This window comes from Gastrolobium bilobum, unplaced genomic scaffold (genome assembly GCF_033153095.1).
Source record: "Gastrolobium bilobum isolate Gb01-03AN ecotype WA unplaced genomic scaffold, APGP_CSIRO_Gbil_v1 utg70934, whole genome shotgun sequence".
NCBI lineage: Eukaryota > Viridiplantae > Streptophyta > Magnoliopsida > Fabales > Fabaceae > Gastrolobium > Gastrolobium bilobum.
The window spans coordinates 34,879-49,880 of record NW_026899664.1 but is presented as its reverse complement, the minus strand read 5'-3'; the positions used below and the strand labels follow the sequence as shown (position 1 = coordinate 49,880).

The window sequence follows — 15,002 nt, the reverse complement described above, 5'->3', positions numbered from 1 at the left end:
ATTTTTTAAATCAATTCCATCCATGAATTTATTATTTAAAAATCAATTTGATTCATGAACTCATTTATGAAACCAGTTCAGTCCATAAACTAATTTAAAAAAATAAATTCTTTCAATTGCAGTTCCATTCGCGGTTCAATTTTTTTATTTTTTATTTTGTTCTTTTACGCATCTCTTGGTTCTTTTCACATCCCTAGAATATCCAATGGTCCTTAACCTGTTTCACAAGGACAAAACAGTTTCCTAGCTGACCCTTTTGCTCCTTTCAGTGGCGTGCTTGGAAATTGCAATTGAGAAGAACAAAGAATCACACTTTATTTCCAAAAATAACGAGTTGACTGGTTTTTACACTCTGCTGTACACACTTCATCCTCAAAATCAATACAACCTAAGTAGACCGCATTTGCAACCCCAATTGCTTTACCAAAACAATTTTAAATTAAAAAAATACAAAAAGCAAGCCCGCAAACAACCTGCGCCCTATAAAATTAATGCCACGCAGCTAACTCAACAAAGAAATAACACTAAACATTCAAACCATTGCAAAGAGAAGGGGAGAGGTGGAAAATTTCTAGTTTCTCTTCAAGAAAAGTTTCCTGGGAGCAGAAGCAGCTATGCTAAAAAAAAACACTGATGCTGTCCCTTGTACTTCCCTATGTTCAGTTTCTCACTGCAAAACAGAGAAGCCCCCTGAGATATAAGACGAGACACGAGAAGAAGTATGGAAAGTATCATAGAAATGTCAAGGAAAAAATAATGTAAACTAATCCAAACTACTTCTACCTGCAAGAATCAGAATAACTGAATAGCCATTTTGAGTTTGTTTTGTTTCCATTTGGGCAACTTGTAAAAAGCATCCTTGGACATCCCAAATTTCTCTTTGAACTCCACAGATGATAGATAAGTCTGCATGCATCAAGCTCAAACAAATCACAACTAAAATGAAAGAAAGCCTAATTATAAGCTGCAATTTCCAAAGAATGGGTGAAAAAAACAAAAAAGATGAAAAGTAGAGAAGAGAATATGATGTTATAGCTAGATAGTCCATTATACCTCTCGTTTAGTCACATCAATGTCGGCTACTGGATCTGTAGATGTTATTTTAAGGCGTTCATATGGGTAAACCAGGAGACCTTCCTCATCTTCAGCTTCACCCTCTTTCACATCTTCCTGTATGGTAAGAGATTCCACTCTGCCGCTCACAGAATTATCCTTGTCGTTTTTCTCAGGGTTTGATTTGGGGGTAACTGGACTCACTTCACAATATGACAACGCAGAGAACAGAAAGCATATTGCATTAAAGTAAATTATGATACTCAAATCACCATTCAAAGGAAGGAGGCAGGACGTTAAATTATCTTATCTGTTGTTTACCTTTAAGTGACCGAGGTATCATACTTTCTCGTGCTGAAGGAGGTTGTTCAAAACTAGAACTAAGTGCTGCTATAGCTGAAGATTTTGGTGCCAGTATTGCAGAATCTGGCGTCACTGATTTTGGATACAGCTTTCTAATTACTGGAGGCGGAGTTGAAAGGTTCCTAGCATTAGGGTTCTCAAAATTAGCTGCAAGTGCATTAAAGGCAGGAGACCTGCCCCTCACACGAACTCGATCAGGACTGACAGACATGCTGCGAGAGGAACGCTGGGATTTGTCTGGCACACTACTAGACCTTCCCCCATAAGATGCAGATGTTCTCCGTTTGGGTTTCTGATAATGTATTGGGCATTGAGAAACCAAACAGAACAAATGCAAACACAAATAAAACATATTTGGACTCAAATATTCTCCCTCCAAAGTAGAAGGTCAGAGCAAATTAAAAGAAAAAGAAGTACATTAGCATGCTCTTAGATACACTTCAGTTGAAGTCCAAAATATTAAGGGTTACATCTACATCATGTAATTATATCTAACACCCCCTCAGGCCTCAGGCCTATATTCACCCACTATCAAGGACCAGCAGCAAGAACACATCCTTGAAATATTCAATAGCAATGGCACTGGCCAGAGCCTTCATAATTGGGTGTGATAGGGTGTGATATTGATGTCAGGTTCAAAGTAGTAAAACACACACACATATTCAATCAATCCATCTACTTTAATTTCGAAACAACCTACAAATATTAAATGCAGCATTTGGAAAGCATGCTTACAAGTTCTTGAAGCTATAATAAAAGTTTAGGCAATAATTAATTGCATAAAAGAAGCTGTTTATTTCCATAATATCATTTATTTTGCCACACTTCAGTATTCAATTTATTTACATAATGGCCACTAAAATGCATAACTAAATCACTACTTTAGTCTGTTAAACATCTATCCACACAGCCTAAATTAGTTGCAGTTATTATGAATCCTTACTTTAAAAATTTTTGTTATTGTACCTACAATAATTTAGATTTAAAAAATGGGTTAAGAAAAATCCTTTTGACGTAGAAGTAGCATTTAACTCACTAAACTGCTAAAAAGAACAAGAACATTGAAAACTTGATTAGAAAAATGAGTTTGAATGAATATTAATAACAAGAAAAGGAACATTTCATTAGTGATTGTAAAGGAAACAACAAAAAACAAATGCCTTACATCCAAAAGTGGAGCACCCCCATTTTTCACGATTGTAAGCTTCCTTTGAAATGAGTTGCCCAGCATCTGCAAAGTAAAAAGGAATTGTCCATAGCAAGGATTTCAAGACAATCAGAAGTCATATCATTATGTTGAGAAACTTACAGCAGATCTTGCAGACTCCCATTTAAAGAAGCGTGTGAAGAATGGTGGCTCACTCCCTTCCATAATAACATATACTGGAGCCACACGAGATAATTTTTCTAGAAGAAAATCGTGCTCAAGAAATTTCTGCTCAATTCAAAAGAATGAGTCAATAAATCCACCCGACTTTAGAAATTCTAATAGATGTAAAAATCCATGATGTAAAGGACATGAAATACTTTAAGTTAAAATCTCACGATTTTGTAATGATATAGGATGTCAAAGGACTTACATAAACATTGAAATAACTAAGAAGACATAACGAAGTCTTCAAATACAGCTATTAAATTATACTAGTATGCTTATGGCTTCCAGCAAATTCAGTTATACCTCACCAATTGTTAAAGCCTGCATTCTACTCTTGGGTTCAACCTGCTGCCCAACCCAGACAAAGATTTCTGAGTGACAATCCAATATGAAAATGTCTTCCGTCATCAAATCATCCTGGGAGAAGTTGTATACCTCTGTCACCTGAAAATATTGCTTCAGATTAATACACAGCTGCAGAAATAAATCCAAGTAATTGTATCTTCTTAAGCAGTATAGCACACGAGTAAATTCACACATAAGATTTCATAACTGTGCTTTTAGTATGAACTGAGGTATCAAAAAAGTGATCCATAGCACATTGACCAGACTTTTTGTCAGCATTTTTCACCCAAAGCAAGTCTTTTAAAGAACCCGTGATGGCCATAACCATCTTGCAGGGATCATGTCCTAACACGCTACGCTATATTTACATTGATCACGCTATATATAAACACCACTCCCCATTAAACCCCAACTAGAAAGGATAGGGGTGAGGACAATCTTTATACACAGTCTTACCCTTGCATATTTGCAAAGAAGCTGTTTCCCGGATTCGAACTCATGACCTTTCGGTCACAAAGGAGTAGCTTTACCACTACTTCAGGATCACCCTCTTATCATGCTATATGTAAATAAATAAAATCTGGGCACCTCATAACATGACTGAAAATGCAACCGGGGGATGCTAAAGACATCAGAGAGAGATGGGCATTATTCGAAAGATAACTCAGCAAGATGGCAAAAATAATCATTGGTCTATAAAACTAATTTGAATGTGTGTGGGTGTGTATAATCTGGGCTCCTCAAAACATGCCTAGAAAGGCAACCGGGAGATGCTAAATACATTAGAGATGAGCATACTGAAAAGATAACTCAGTAAGATGGCTAGAAAAATCATCGATCTATAGAGCTAATTGGAATGTTGTATGACCAAGAAAGAAGAGATCGATCTATAGAGCTAATTGGAATGTTGTATGACCAAGAAAGAAGAGACTTAGCACAATGATCATTGGTGGAAATATCCTAGCAAGCACTTATAGAGACAAAAAGCTAAAACTTCTCCAAGTTTATCAACAACAACTACAGGTGTTCATCAACCGATCCAAACTGATTCAAACCATGGTGACTGAACGGAAAAACCGAAAAAAAAATCCGTATATTTTAATTGGATTGAATCGGTTTTCGGTTTGGTTGGCGAAAACCAATCCAATGTATTATGTATTTATTATTTTCGAAAAATAGTGACATGCTTGTTGTTTTGTAGACTTGGAATCTTAGATGTTATTGATAGCAAACTATCTTGTTTTAGTTTTTTATTGTATATTAATCTATTTTAACTCTTCATGAGTTTTAAGACTTGTTTTAGTTTGAAGACTTGATTTTTTAGTGGTTTGTAACTTTGAATGACTTTATTTTGATGTAACTATTGATTTGTATGACTGAAATTTTAGGCTTTTCGAAAAACCAAAAACCGATCCAACTCAAACCGAATAAAATTGGATTGGATTTTAAAAAAAATCCAAACCGAATGGATGATTAAATAATCAAACCGAAAGGATTAGATCGGATTATTTTTGCTTCAAAACCGATCCAATCCATACCGCGAACACCCCTAACAACAATAGTTCCAAGCTTCAAATAGAAGGAAATAAAAACTTGCAAATAAAAGCTAGGACTGAGACGAGGCCATACTACATCTAGGACTGGAGACAAAGATGGTAGGGCCAGACTCCAAAACACGGCACAACACTTCTTAACTTTCTCCCCTCAATTTGAAAAAGAGCCAAACAGTAATCAAAATAATGACAAACCAGAGATAATCACCACAAGAATGCCAAGAAATAGCCCAAACACGTCAAACTTAATGGATAGAGAGAACATGTCAGGTGGAAGTGTTATACATGGAGAAATGCAGCCCAAGGAAGCCATAAATAAGGAAACAACTCATGAAATATAATTAAATATGAAAACCACTCCTAAGAAATAATAAAAAATACTCTAAAATCTAAATTACCCAAAGATACAATCAAGATATTTTCTAAACATTCTAACATACTCTATTTTGCAGCTGATAATACAAGTAGTAATATAAGTTTGACTCTTTGCTGTCTGGGAAATTAACCTTTTAATAAAGATGACAGAACATCTAATTGAGTAATATGACTATATTAGTACAGACTGAATGCCATTATAAAGAACTTATTCAACACCTGATAATGTCCTTCTGATGGGCCTCCTATGCACGTATATCAGAGAAGGAAGAAAGGGATCAGGTTCAGGAACAGAAATGCAAAGGAGTTGGTGGACGAATCTGTTTTGGAGGAAAGATAGAAGTCTAACAGAAAGGGCACACAGGCAGCCAAGGATTGGAGAGAAGCATGTTGGAATCATGGGAGAAGATGTGAATGTGGAGGGAAGAGGTTGGGGAGGAGAGATAAGTAGATAACCGGCAAGGAAGTCAGGGGTGGCTAAGGCCTTGGGGCAGAGATAGCTCCCTGCTTCTCATATTTGTTCTTTCTGTTTTTCTCATGCTTGTCTCTACATTTTCTTCTGTTTTTACCATTGTAACAGGAGCAGTGCTCCCAGTTTTTCATACTGATCCATTGTGAATACCAGTAACTATCACTTTCCTGTCTCAGATTTGATCTACAGTACAACCAATGTTGGATAACGTGTCTTAAAAAAACTATATTTTGTCCCTGCTTTGCAGCTTTCCATTGGCCATCATTCTTGAGTACTGGGATTATCATTTATGTTTTTCCAACAATATCAGGTTGATCAAACTAGTTTTTATTTCAATCTAATTAATCACCCATCACTTGTGCTTAAAATGGATGGTATCATTAAGCTTTTCTTTATATGACAAGCAACCTACACGTTACAAGCGAAATATTTTTTAAGGCGACAAGGACTACTTCGATATGCCTTCATACCACTGGATCTCCATAAATTCCAAAATCACGTATATATGGTGACTAAAGCTAATAGATCAGTGGATGTACTGACCTTTAAATTTCCTGCACATTGCTCAGTCAGGCAGCAGAAGAAAACCATCATAAACAAGTCAGCTGTTTGCCTTCAAAAGGGGGAGGGTGCTGAGATAAATTTTTCCAGCAAGCAAGAAAATGATCCCTTACCTTTAGAGAAGTTGCAAGAAAATAGGTGAGGATCACTTTCAGCTTCCCTAATAATCTTTTGACTGGGATATTCCGATTTTCCTCCTAACAAATCCCAAAATTGTTCTGATTCTGTACCTTCCCTTTGTGGTTTGGATTGTAAATTTGGCTGCAGAAAATTGGCAAGCATATGAGAACAAGATAAACAGGGAAACCTGACAAAACAAAGATAACAAATATATTTTACAATAATCTCTTTAAACATTTGAAAGTTTAAAAACTTGAAATTGATGTCTTTGCACAGAAATTAAGACTAAACTTCACAAATATGCATTGATTAACATTATAAGTGATTTTTTTTTTTTTTTCATACAACTAATTTCCTGGCTGCAAAATGGGATTGGGGGAAATGGCACTGGCTAGCATGGAACCCAAAACTCCTGTGACAACAGAGGCAATACTAGTGCCGCTGGGTTAGAGCCCTAAATGGCAATAACCATATATTTAACCATTTTCAACATAAAAGCATATAAAACTTCACCAACATATAGCTGCTTGTCCAACACAATTAATTTGAACCACAAAAAAAAAAAAGCTATCTTCTTTGTGTTTGTTTAGACGCATTAAAATTTTCTGAATAAGTATATCTTAGCAGATATCAGACCTTTATCAAATCCAGCATCCTCTCTATTAGTTCCTGGTCTTCTGCGCTTGTTGAGCTTCCAGACCAAGTAAAGACAGTAGGCCCATTATGAAGTATGTAACAATAAGAGGAATTCAAGGAAGAAGCAACCTGGTTGACAAAAGAATATGAAAAGAAAATTTTATTACATAAACAGAGTCAAATGTGTGTGTTGCCAATACGAATGAGTGGATAGACAAGCAACCACTACAAAGAGAAAAAATGACATACTGGTTCAACTTGTATGGCTTGCATATTGTCCGGTCCAGAGCCCTGGATGCGGAATAATGCAACACCATCCTCATTGTATGTCTCATCTGGAATTTCCTTTTCCGCAATGTAAGTCTTATATCCATCACTAAGCCCACCCTGATTAAAAAGGAAAAATAAATAGTTACATGGCCACAGTCATATATATATATATATATATATATATATATATATATATATACACACACAAACATACATATATATAACAAGGGTGATTTTCTTTTAGTTCTCACAATATCAGAATCCCACAAACCTTTAAAACAATGAAGGTTTGGAGGATAGAATGAAAATGAATTGGTTCATTGCCTTCATATATACGAGCCTACAGTCAATTAGACATGCAAAATATCAGTAAGGAGAAAAGAAATGCGCACAAATAGTATATCAACAAAGTGAAAAAGATGCAATTTCCAGAAAAATTACCTGGGAAGCCAGAAACTTCATTGACTCAACCATTTTGCTTGCAAGTGAATTAGCTGAAGCTCTTTCTTCCTATTTATAATTAAAGAGATTGTAAACAGTGCAGGCAGTAGATTAATTTACATACTCCAAATACAAATTTATTTAATACTTTCTGGTCCCAAAACATAAGGCTATGATTGACTAATATAGGTTATATTAATCTGCAAGTCACTTAGGTCCCTTCAAGGACCTAATTGAAAAAAAAAAAATAATAATAATAATAATTATTATTATTATTATTATTATTATTATTATTATTATTATAGGGACCTAATTATAGTTTTTAAACATTAGGAACCTATTTAAAAATTCTCAAAACATACAGGGACTTGCAGATTAATTTAACTGCTAATATATTTTTCAGCTACAGGTCCACATTTTTGTGCCAGATTATATGTTATTTTTTATATTCAAATCACAAGTGAGAATTAAACACTAAATCTTTCACCTCAACACTATTCTTTCCAATCCACGTTCCTATAAGATAATCTTCCTTATCTTCTCCAGGATATGAATACTGAAAGATGTAGCAATCTCCGCTGTAGAATTTTGACTGATCAGAAGCTGAAAGAAGAATCTTTTCCTGACCGTTCACGCGCCAAACCTGTGCGATTCGAGTGAAGTTATTGTAAACAGCAGGAAAAAAAAAAGGAATGTTGGAATTAAACAAACCACAACCAAAACTAGTTTTATAATTCAAATAATCAATTGGTAGATGTTCTAACCAAATTTTAGAGAGGTCCTCAGATAATTTATTTTGGTAACAAGCATGGCGCATATGACCTATATGCCCCGGCTTGAGGGGGAGTGATCGAGATGTGCATCATTATGTCTAGATTCAGTGTAAGTGTCTAAGTTCAGTGTATCATGTAAGTATAGTAATATGAAAATTGAAACTTTCTATTTACTATAATATGAAAATTGAAACTTTCTAATTATTATAATCATTATATAAATACATGAGTCCATAGTGAAGTTGAGACATACAGTTTTCAGCATATGCTTCTCTTTCCTCTCTATTAACAGGTTTCCTATTTTACACATTCCAATTTGTGTAGGAAGTGGCAAGCTACCCTCAACCTACACTAAATCCTTTCCATAATTATAAATTCATTTCTTACAGAGGATATTATGCAGCTACTCAATTAAATCAAAATGAACATAATGTAGTCGAAGGTTAACATATCCCAAGTATATTATAGAATACAGCACAGCTCTTACGTACTACAAGACTACATATTTTGCTTCTCATTATGGGGGGCATCTTTAGGATGGGGAAATTGTGGGAGCTTTAAGGGTCTTGTGATAATTCTAAAAGATTCTCTCATTAGAAGAATTCAATTACACAGGATATAAACCAATAAGAAAACTGCTAGAAGCGAAACTAAGAAAAGTAACATCAAGAAATATCAGTTTTGATGGATGATTTGCAACTAGCAGAGTACCTGCAAATGTCCTGTGCAATCGATGTAGGGTTGAGGTTCTTCCTTTACTGGATCAGCTTTCAACAGACCCTTTACATTCACTCCTTGACGTTTAAGAAGTGCTACAAAGTCATAAACAAGAAAAAAAATGGGATGACATGATGCCAAATTGCCAATATATATGATCAATGATGCCTGTGACAAAAATTTATTATTCAGAGAATCTATTCAGGCCAGAGTAACAACTGTAAAATTATTTAACACTTACCTGCAACCTTGCCACGACCATCTTCAGATACTGTTACATCAGTGGTCTGAGGCCAAGAATCAAACTTGGACCTGAACATCACTGTCTCAAATCCTTCAATTACACGAATTATTTGTGGTTTCAGCTGATCAGTGCCATTAACTAACTCCTGTATGTTGGTCAACAGCAAATCAACAGTAATTAAAACTTACAGAATAATGCTAAACCATACTGAAAATTAAAAAATAAAATAAAATAAAAATCAGGTGTTACATCTGCAGCTCCACTTGCACTTTTTCTTTCATCAAGAGAGGTGTTTCTTCCCATCCAGACAAACACTTCCAACCCACAATCAAGAATATAGCATTTATCCGTGTCTAGTAATTCCCTTTTTAAAGAATCAGTCTCAACAGGTTCTGCCTGTCCCTTTTCAAAACTGCAAAATTGATAATTTCATTATAACTAGAGAATAATAGAATCCAACATTTTTTCAATTAATTATTGCAATATTTGAACAATTTACCCCAAAAACAATAGGTAAAAGAAGAAAATTACAAACACGTAAATATTAATGAATTTCATCCAAATATCATTTCCCTAAAAATTAATGGAATATACTGGTAGTGCAAGCACATACAAAAATACCAGAGGGAAAACTGAAATAACATATTACCAAAGCAGCTTTGGAGGGCGAGAATCAGCAGGCTTGTCATCATCGCTGGCTGTTTTTCGTGGAAGAGGAGCAAATCCCCCAAAGAATCCCCAGAATTCTCCAGTTTCAGGATCAGCCATCAACTTTCCATCCTCTGCATGGAAGTTCAAGTATAAACATTCAATTCGTAATAATCAGTAATCACCCTTAAAACTTCAAAATATACTTGTCCACTTACCAATAGCAGCTATCTCACATTTCCCCTCATGGTAGGTATCCTTAATATACTGTACAACTTCCAAAGCTTTAGCCCTTTCTTGAATAGATGAATTGGAACCATTAAATTGAAAGATTTTTGACTCAGTATCGAGAACAAAAATATCGTCATGGTTGAGTGAAGATCGAGCAAACGGAACCTATAAACAACAGAAACGGTTACTCAACGAGAAGAAAACAATGTTTCTATCTATGTGTGTGTCTCATCTAGTGTGCACAATAATGACCTACAAGACTCAAATCTCAATGGCAGGGGAAAAATGTCAAACTTGCCTCTTTGACGTGCACAACATGTTTCCCTCTGCATACAAACAATCGTGTCTTATGTTCTTCAGCCTCGGCATGTTTAAAACCAGAAGCAACTCCACCTTCTTGAGGTATAATACATGGTTTGAAATAAGACAGGAACTTTTCAGTTTCATGGCCCTGTACTTCACGATACTGAACAGCACGTCCTCCGAGAGCTGCATCCAGCTCAACTGTCTTGATGGCTGCCGCACCAGCTTCATCCTGTTTTAAAATTACAGTCATATGATAGCAAGCATACACCAATTACAACTAATGTCACACCAGAGAAGTAGGGGAAATAAGTTACAAAAAAAAATCTATAACCCAAAAAACAATAATAGCAATAACTTTACCTGACTGGTGTCTTTACCAAGCCAGTAATGGATGTCATGACGCAAAGCACCACTTTTTGACGCAGTTGTCTACACAGAAAGGATCAGAAATAAGAAAATATTCACACTGATAAAAATTTCTGCTTCATATATGATGCAGTATGCACACGCAACTTAATTAAAAGTAAAAACTGCTGGATTAGCACTTATGGACAAAAGTCAAAGAAAAAAAAAACGAGAGAGAGAGAATAATGTAATTCTAGCCAAAATAAGTGCTTTCGAGGAATATATTGAAACTTGAATCAAAGACTCAGCAAGGGGAAAACGAAGCTCATGGGAAAGAAGTCAACAATGTCATTTATCAGAACTCATGCTTACATATGATTAAGAGAAAATAATACATATTGTGAAATCATTCTTTTAACCTAAGGACACCTTCTTCACCAAAACTACAAACTTTATAGAAATTCCATAATGAATGTTTTCCAAAGAAAAATGAACAGGACTGAGAATGAAGCCAACAACGTCCTTTAGCTAAACTCACGTTCGTACATGATTTATAGAGAATAATATATTTTGTAAATACCAGCGTCGTTCTTTTAATCTGAGGACACATTCTGTACCTAAACTGAAACATGTATACAAGTTCCATAATGAATGTTTTCCAAAGAGAAATGTAGGCTGAAATCAATCTCACATGCCAATAATGTGATTTTTTTCATGCTGGGAACAGCAATTGTTTTTAAATTACAATGTCCATGCAATACAATAATAAACAGAAATAAAAACATCCTGAAAAAGAAGATATCAACACGAGGCTAGCATTGTATGAATGAATAATCACTTGGAAAATATGGCTTACCTTTAAGATCACATAGGAGTCCCCAGTGAAAAACTTCCCATAAGAGGACTTAGGGACTGGAACTGGATTAAAATTCTCAATACGCCATATTTCAAGTCCACTATATATGGTTAAGGAGAATGATGAACTAGCACTGGGAGAAAATCAAAGCGTGAAATCAAATTAAGCATAGAACAGAACCAAGTGAAGCAGATACCTTGAACAAATCTTGTATAAATGAAAATTGGATAAATTGTAAACAACAAGATATATTAACTAGATGCAGGATACGCCTTTTGTCCAGCTCCCTGGAAAGCTGAATCTAAATCTCTCATGGAAACGGCCATAATATTCTTCTACTATTTGGTCCTTCAAAACCTAGCTTAAATTTAGCAATAAATAACCTGAAAGGCAACCAGAAATGATATAATGAGTGAATAGAAAAGCAAGATCGAAGTGTTAATATGCTGAAGCTGCCATAATAGTGGGTGAAAAAGGAAATGCAAATGCTTCTACTAGTTGTTTTAACTAGAAAATTCTGGTTCAGAAGAAAATTTATTTGGACAGTAGAGTATCAGGAGATGAAAATAGAGTACACATAAGGTTTACATCACTAGTTGATCCTTTGAAAAATTTACCAGGCAAAAGCAATAAAAAATAAAACAGCAAGCTAGCCAAAGTATTGCTGTTAATTTATGCTACAAGTAAATGATCTTGTGTTCCCTGAGATACAGTAAAGCTCACTATTATCTTAAATTCCTCTCCGTTATGTTCAACTCTTCAATATAGTAAGAATCTTCCGGATACATCACCAGCTGATGTTAATAGTCACATGTTCTAAAGTAAGGGTCATGAATCATTCACCAACCCTCATATAAGATATAACCTCTTCACCTTAAGACATATCTTCTCTCATCTAGCAATAGGAATTCAAGTACATTACGAACTTATTTACCTATATCCATGATCCATAAGTTAATACTGATGTATCACAAGCCACAACGAAGACTCGGAACACATTCCTAAGCATGTCATTGTCAGCAACTACATACTCATTGTTCACAGACATCGAATACACAAAATAAATTGTATTTTCGGTAAGTACGCATGCCTTGTAGTTTGAAGTTGCCTTAAAACATGACAATAACCTAAAAGAAAATTACACCTTTTGCCAACCTGTCTGTTCTGCATGCCAACTAGATCTAAATTATTTGGGAGCACCATTTTACATCAAGTTTAAGCTGTGTGATACTAGTACATGAAAAAAAACAACCACACAAACAGCACATATCCGTACATTTGCATGAAACAAAGGCTTTGCACTGCACTGCGCAGAATATCACTTGTACGAGGAGAGTTGCCATTGGAAGAGAAGCCTATTAATAGTAATAGCAATTCTACTTGTTAAGAACCAATTCAACCCAAAAGCTTAAGCTATCAGGTGAGAGCCTTTTTAATGGTTTATACTATTTTCTAACACGCCCCCTCACACGAGAACCCTCACACGAGAACCCACTGGACTTAAAGGGTGGACAATGCACAGGCTCACCTACATGTGCTCACAAACTCCACAACACTTAATTAATTATTAATTAAATAGGAGAAGTGAGGATTAAACTCATACCACTTGGTCATGGAGGCTCTGATACCATGTAAAGAATCAATTTAACTAAAAAGCTTAAGCTATTAGGTGGGAACCTTTTTAATGGTTTATATTATTCTCTAACACTACTATTCTAGGAAAACAAATTTTATTTATTTATTTATATAGGATGATTGATCCAACGCCGAAGCTGCATCAGAGAAACAAAAAACAAAAGCATCCAGTATACACTCGAAGAAGTATGTGTAGAAAAGTGAAAGAAGACCAAAATCCTCAGAATTCTCCACGTAGATGACACAGCCCAACGCATCCACATGCAATGAAATTACAGATACACATTTGCAAATACCATCGTATAATAATAAATTATAATAATAAACTACATTACAGCTACCCATATACCTAGGAAGCTCGCACGTATGCACACATAACAATAAACACCACAACACTTGAGCTGATCCCGAAAACACAACATCCTAAAAAAAACTGAATCACTTGCCAAGGATGTTCCATTTTCCAAAGTTACAAACCTCAACAACATCTTCTAATTTCAAAAAAAAAAAAGTACCTTAAATTTCGAAATCCGAAAAACAAGAAAAAAAAAAAATGCATGCCAGACCAATCGGGAACCGGATCAAAATTCAAGCAAAACGCAAGCAACTTCAGAAAGGGAGAAAAAAAAATACTAAAATCAAAACAGCGAGAACGGATTCAAGGCCTCCATACCTGGAACAGAAGCAGAGACAGTAGCAATCGATTTTGTCTTTATCCGATTCAGCAAAACAGAAAATTCGAGAAACCAAGAACGAAAAAACCACGACCTCAAGCTGAGAAAACCGGAATCGAAATTCAGCAAAAAATAAAAAATAAAAAAGTTGACTAATAGCTAGCAGCAGATCCAATCAGAGGGTCTTAGAGGAAGCTGAAAATGGAAGGAAAAAGGAGGAGGAGGAAAGCTAGAGAGAGAGAGAAAGAAGAGGAGAGTGGAGAGGAGACTGAAGAAGGATTCTAGAGAGAGAAACAAGGAATATTAGAGGGAAAAAGAATAGAAAAAGAAAAGAAAGGAAAAAAGAAGTGATGAGGTAAGAGAAAGAAAGAGAGAGAAAGGGAGGGAATGATGGAAATGCCAGGCGTGCTAATCACTAACGGGCAACAAAATTGCACCCCACACACTACAGCACACATATGAACTGTAAAACTGCAATTTTAATATTTTCTTTTTAAGTCTCCCAAAATAAATATAGTGAGGATATTCTAACTATTAAAAATTCTCACTATTAATTTATTATCCATCACATCACTATTAGATTAAAGAGAGAATGTTAAAAAGTGTTTGAAAAAAGAGAAAATATTAATCTAATAATGATTAGATAAGTAGTAAGTTAATAGTAAAAAATTTTAATAGTGATAATATTCTTTCTCAAATAAATAATGTTGATTTCTTTTTTTTTCTTTTTCCTTTTTTAATGTTCCTCATGGCTCGTTACACAAGCTTAATTACTTTGTGAGGGTTTGGGCCAGCAATGGTGAAAAATCTCAAGTGTTAAATTGAGAATTGAGTCTCTCCGTTGCTCTCTGAGTCTGCTTCAGGTGCCATTTTGTGGGCTTAAGTAGATAGCAGAACAATGAAAAGGGTACTAATAGTAGGTGAAGATTTAATTAAGTGAAACTTTGTTTAAAATCTTTAAACTTGAGAAAGTTTTAGATGGATTGAAAGGTGGCAATTAATCAAACAC

At 35.1% G+C, this 15,002-nt stretch overlaps 1 protein-coding gene across 2 annotated transcripts; it reads right to left on the bottom strand.

Annotated features, from left to right (window-relative positions):
- Positions 1-314: 314 nt before the first annotated feature.
- LOC133292409 (villin-4-like) lies at positions 315-14,361 on the bottom strand. 2 transcript variants are annotated; one of them, XM_061490808.1, is made up of 24 exons: positions 13,993-14,361; positions 11,955-12,067; positions 11,685-11,784; positions 10,844-10,912; positions 10,476-10,712; positions 10,165-10,342; positions 9,948-10,080; positions 9,548-9,710; positions 9,296-9,443; positions 9,049-9,149; positions 8,052-8,207; positions 7,565-7,633; positions 7,395-7,463; positions 7,103-7,240; positions 6,854-6,982; positions 6,211-6,358; positions 6,080-6,090; positions 3,095-3,235; positions 2,726-2,851; positions 2,582-2,647; positions 1,375-1,708; positions 1,054-1,256; positions 784-906; positions 315-670 (listed from the first exon to the last, which is right to left on the bottom strand). In XM_061490808.1, exons 2-23 carry the CDS (start codon positions 12,008-12,010, stop codon positions 793-795), a joined length of 2,889 nt encoding a protein of 962 aa, XP_061346792.1. In that variant the 5' UTR covers positions 12,011-12,067; positions 13,993-14,361; the 3' UTR covers positions 315-670; positions 784-792. The 2 variants fall into 2 exon arrangements, with proteins under 2 accessions (XP_061346792.1, XP_061346793.1); XM_061490809.1 differs by having other exon boundaries at positions 1,054-1,247.
- Positions 14,362-15,002: the final 641 nt, after the last annotated feature.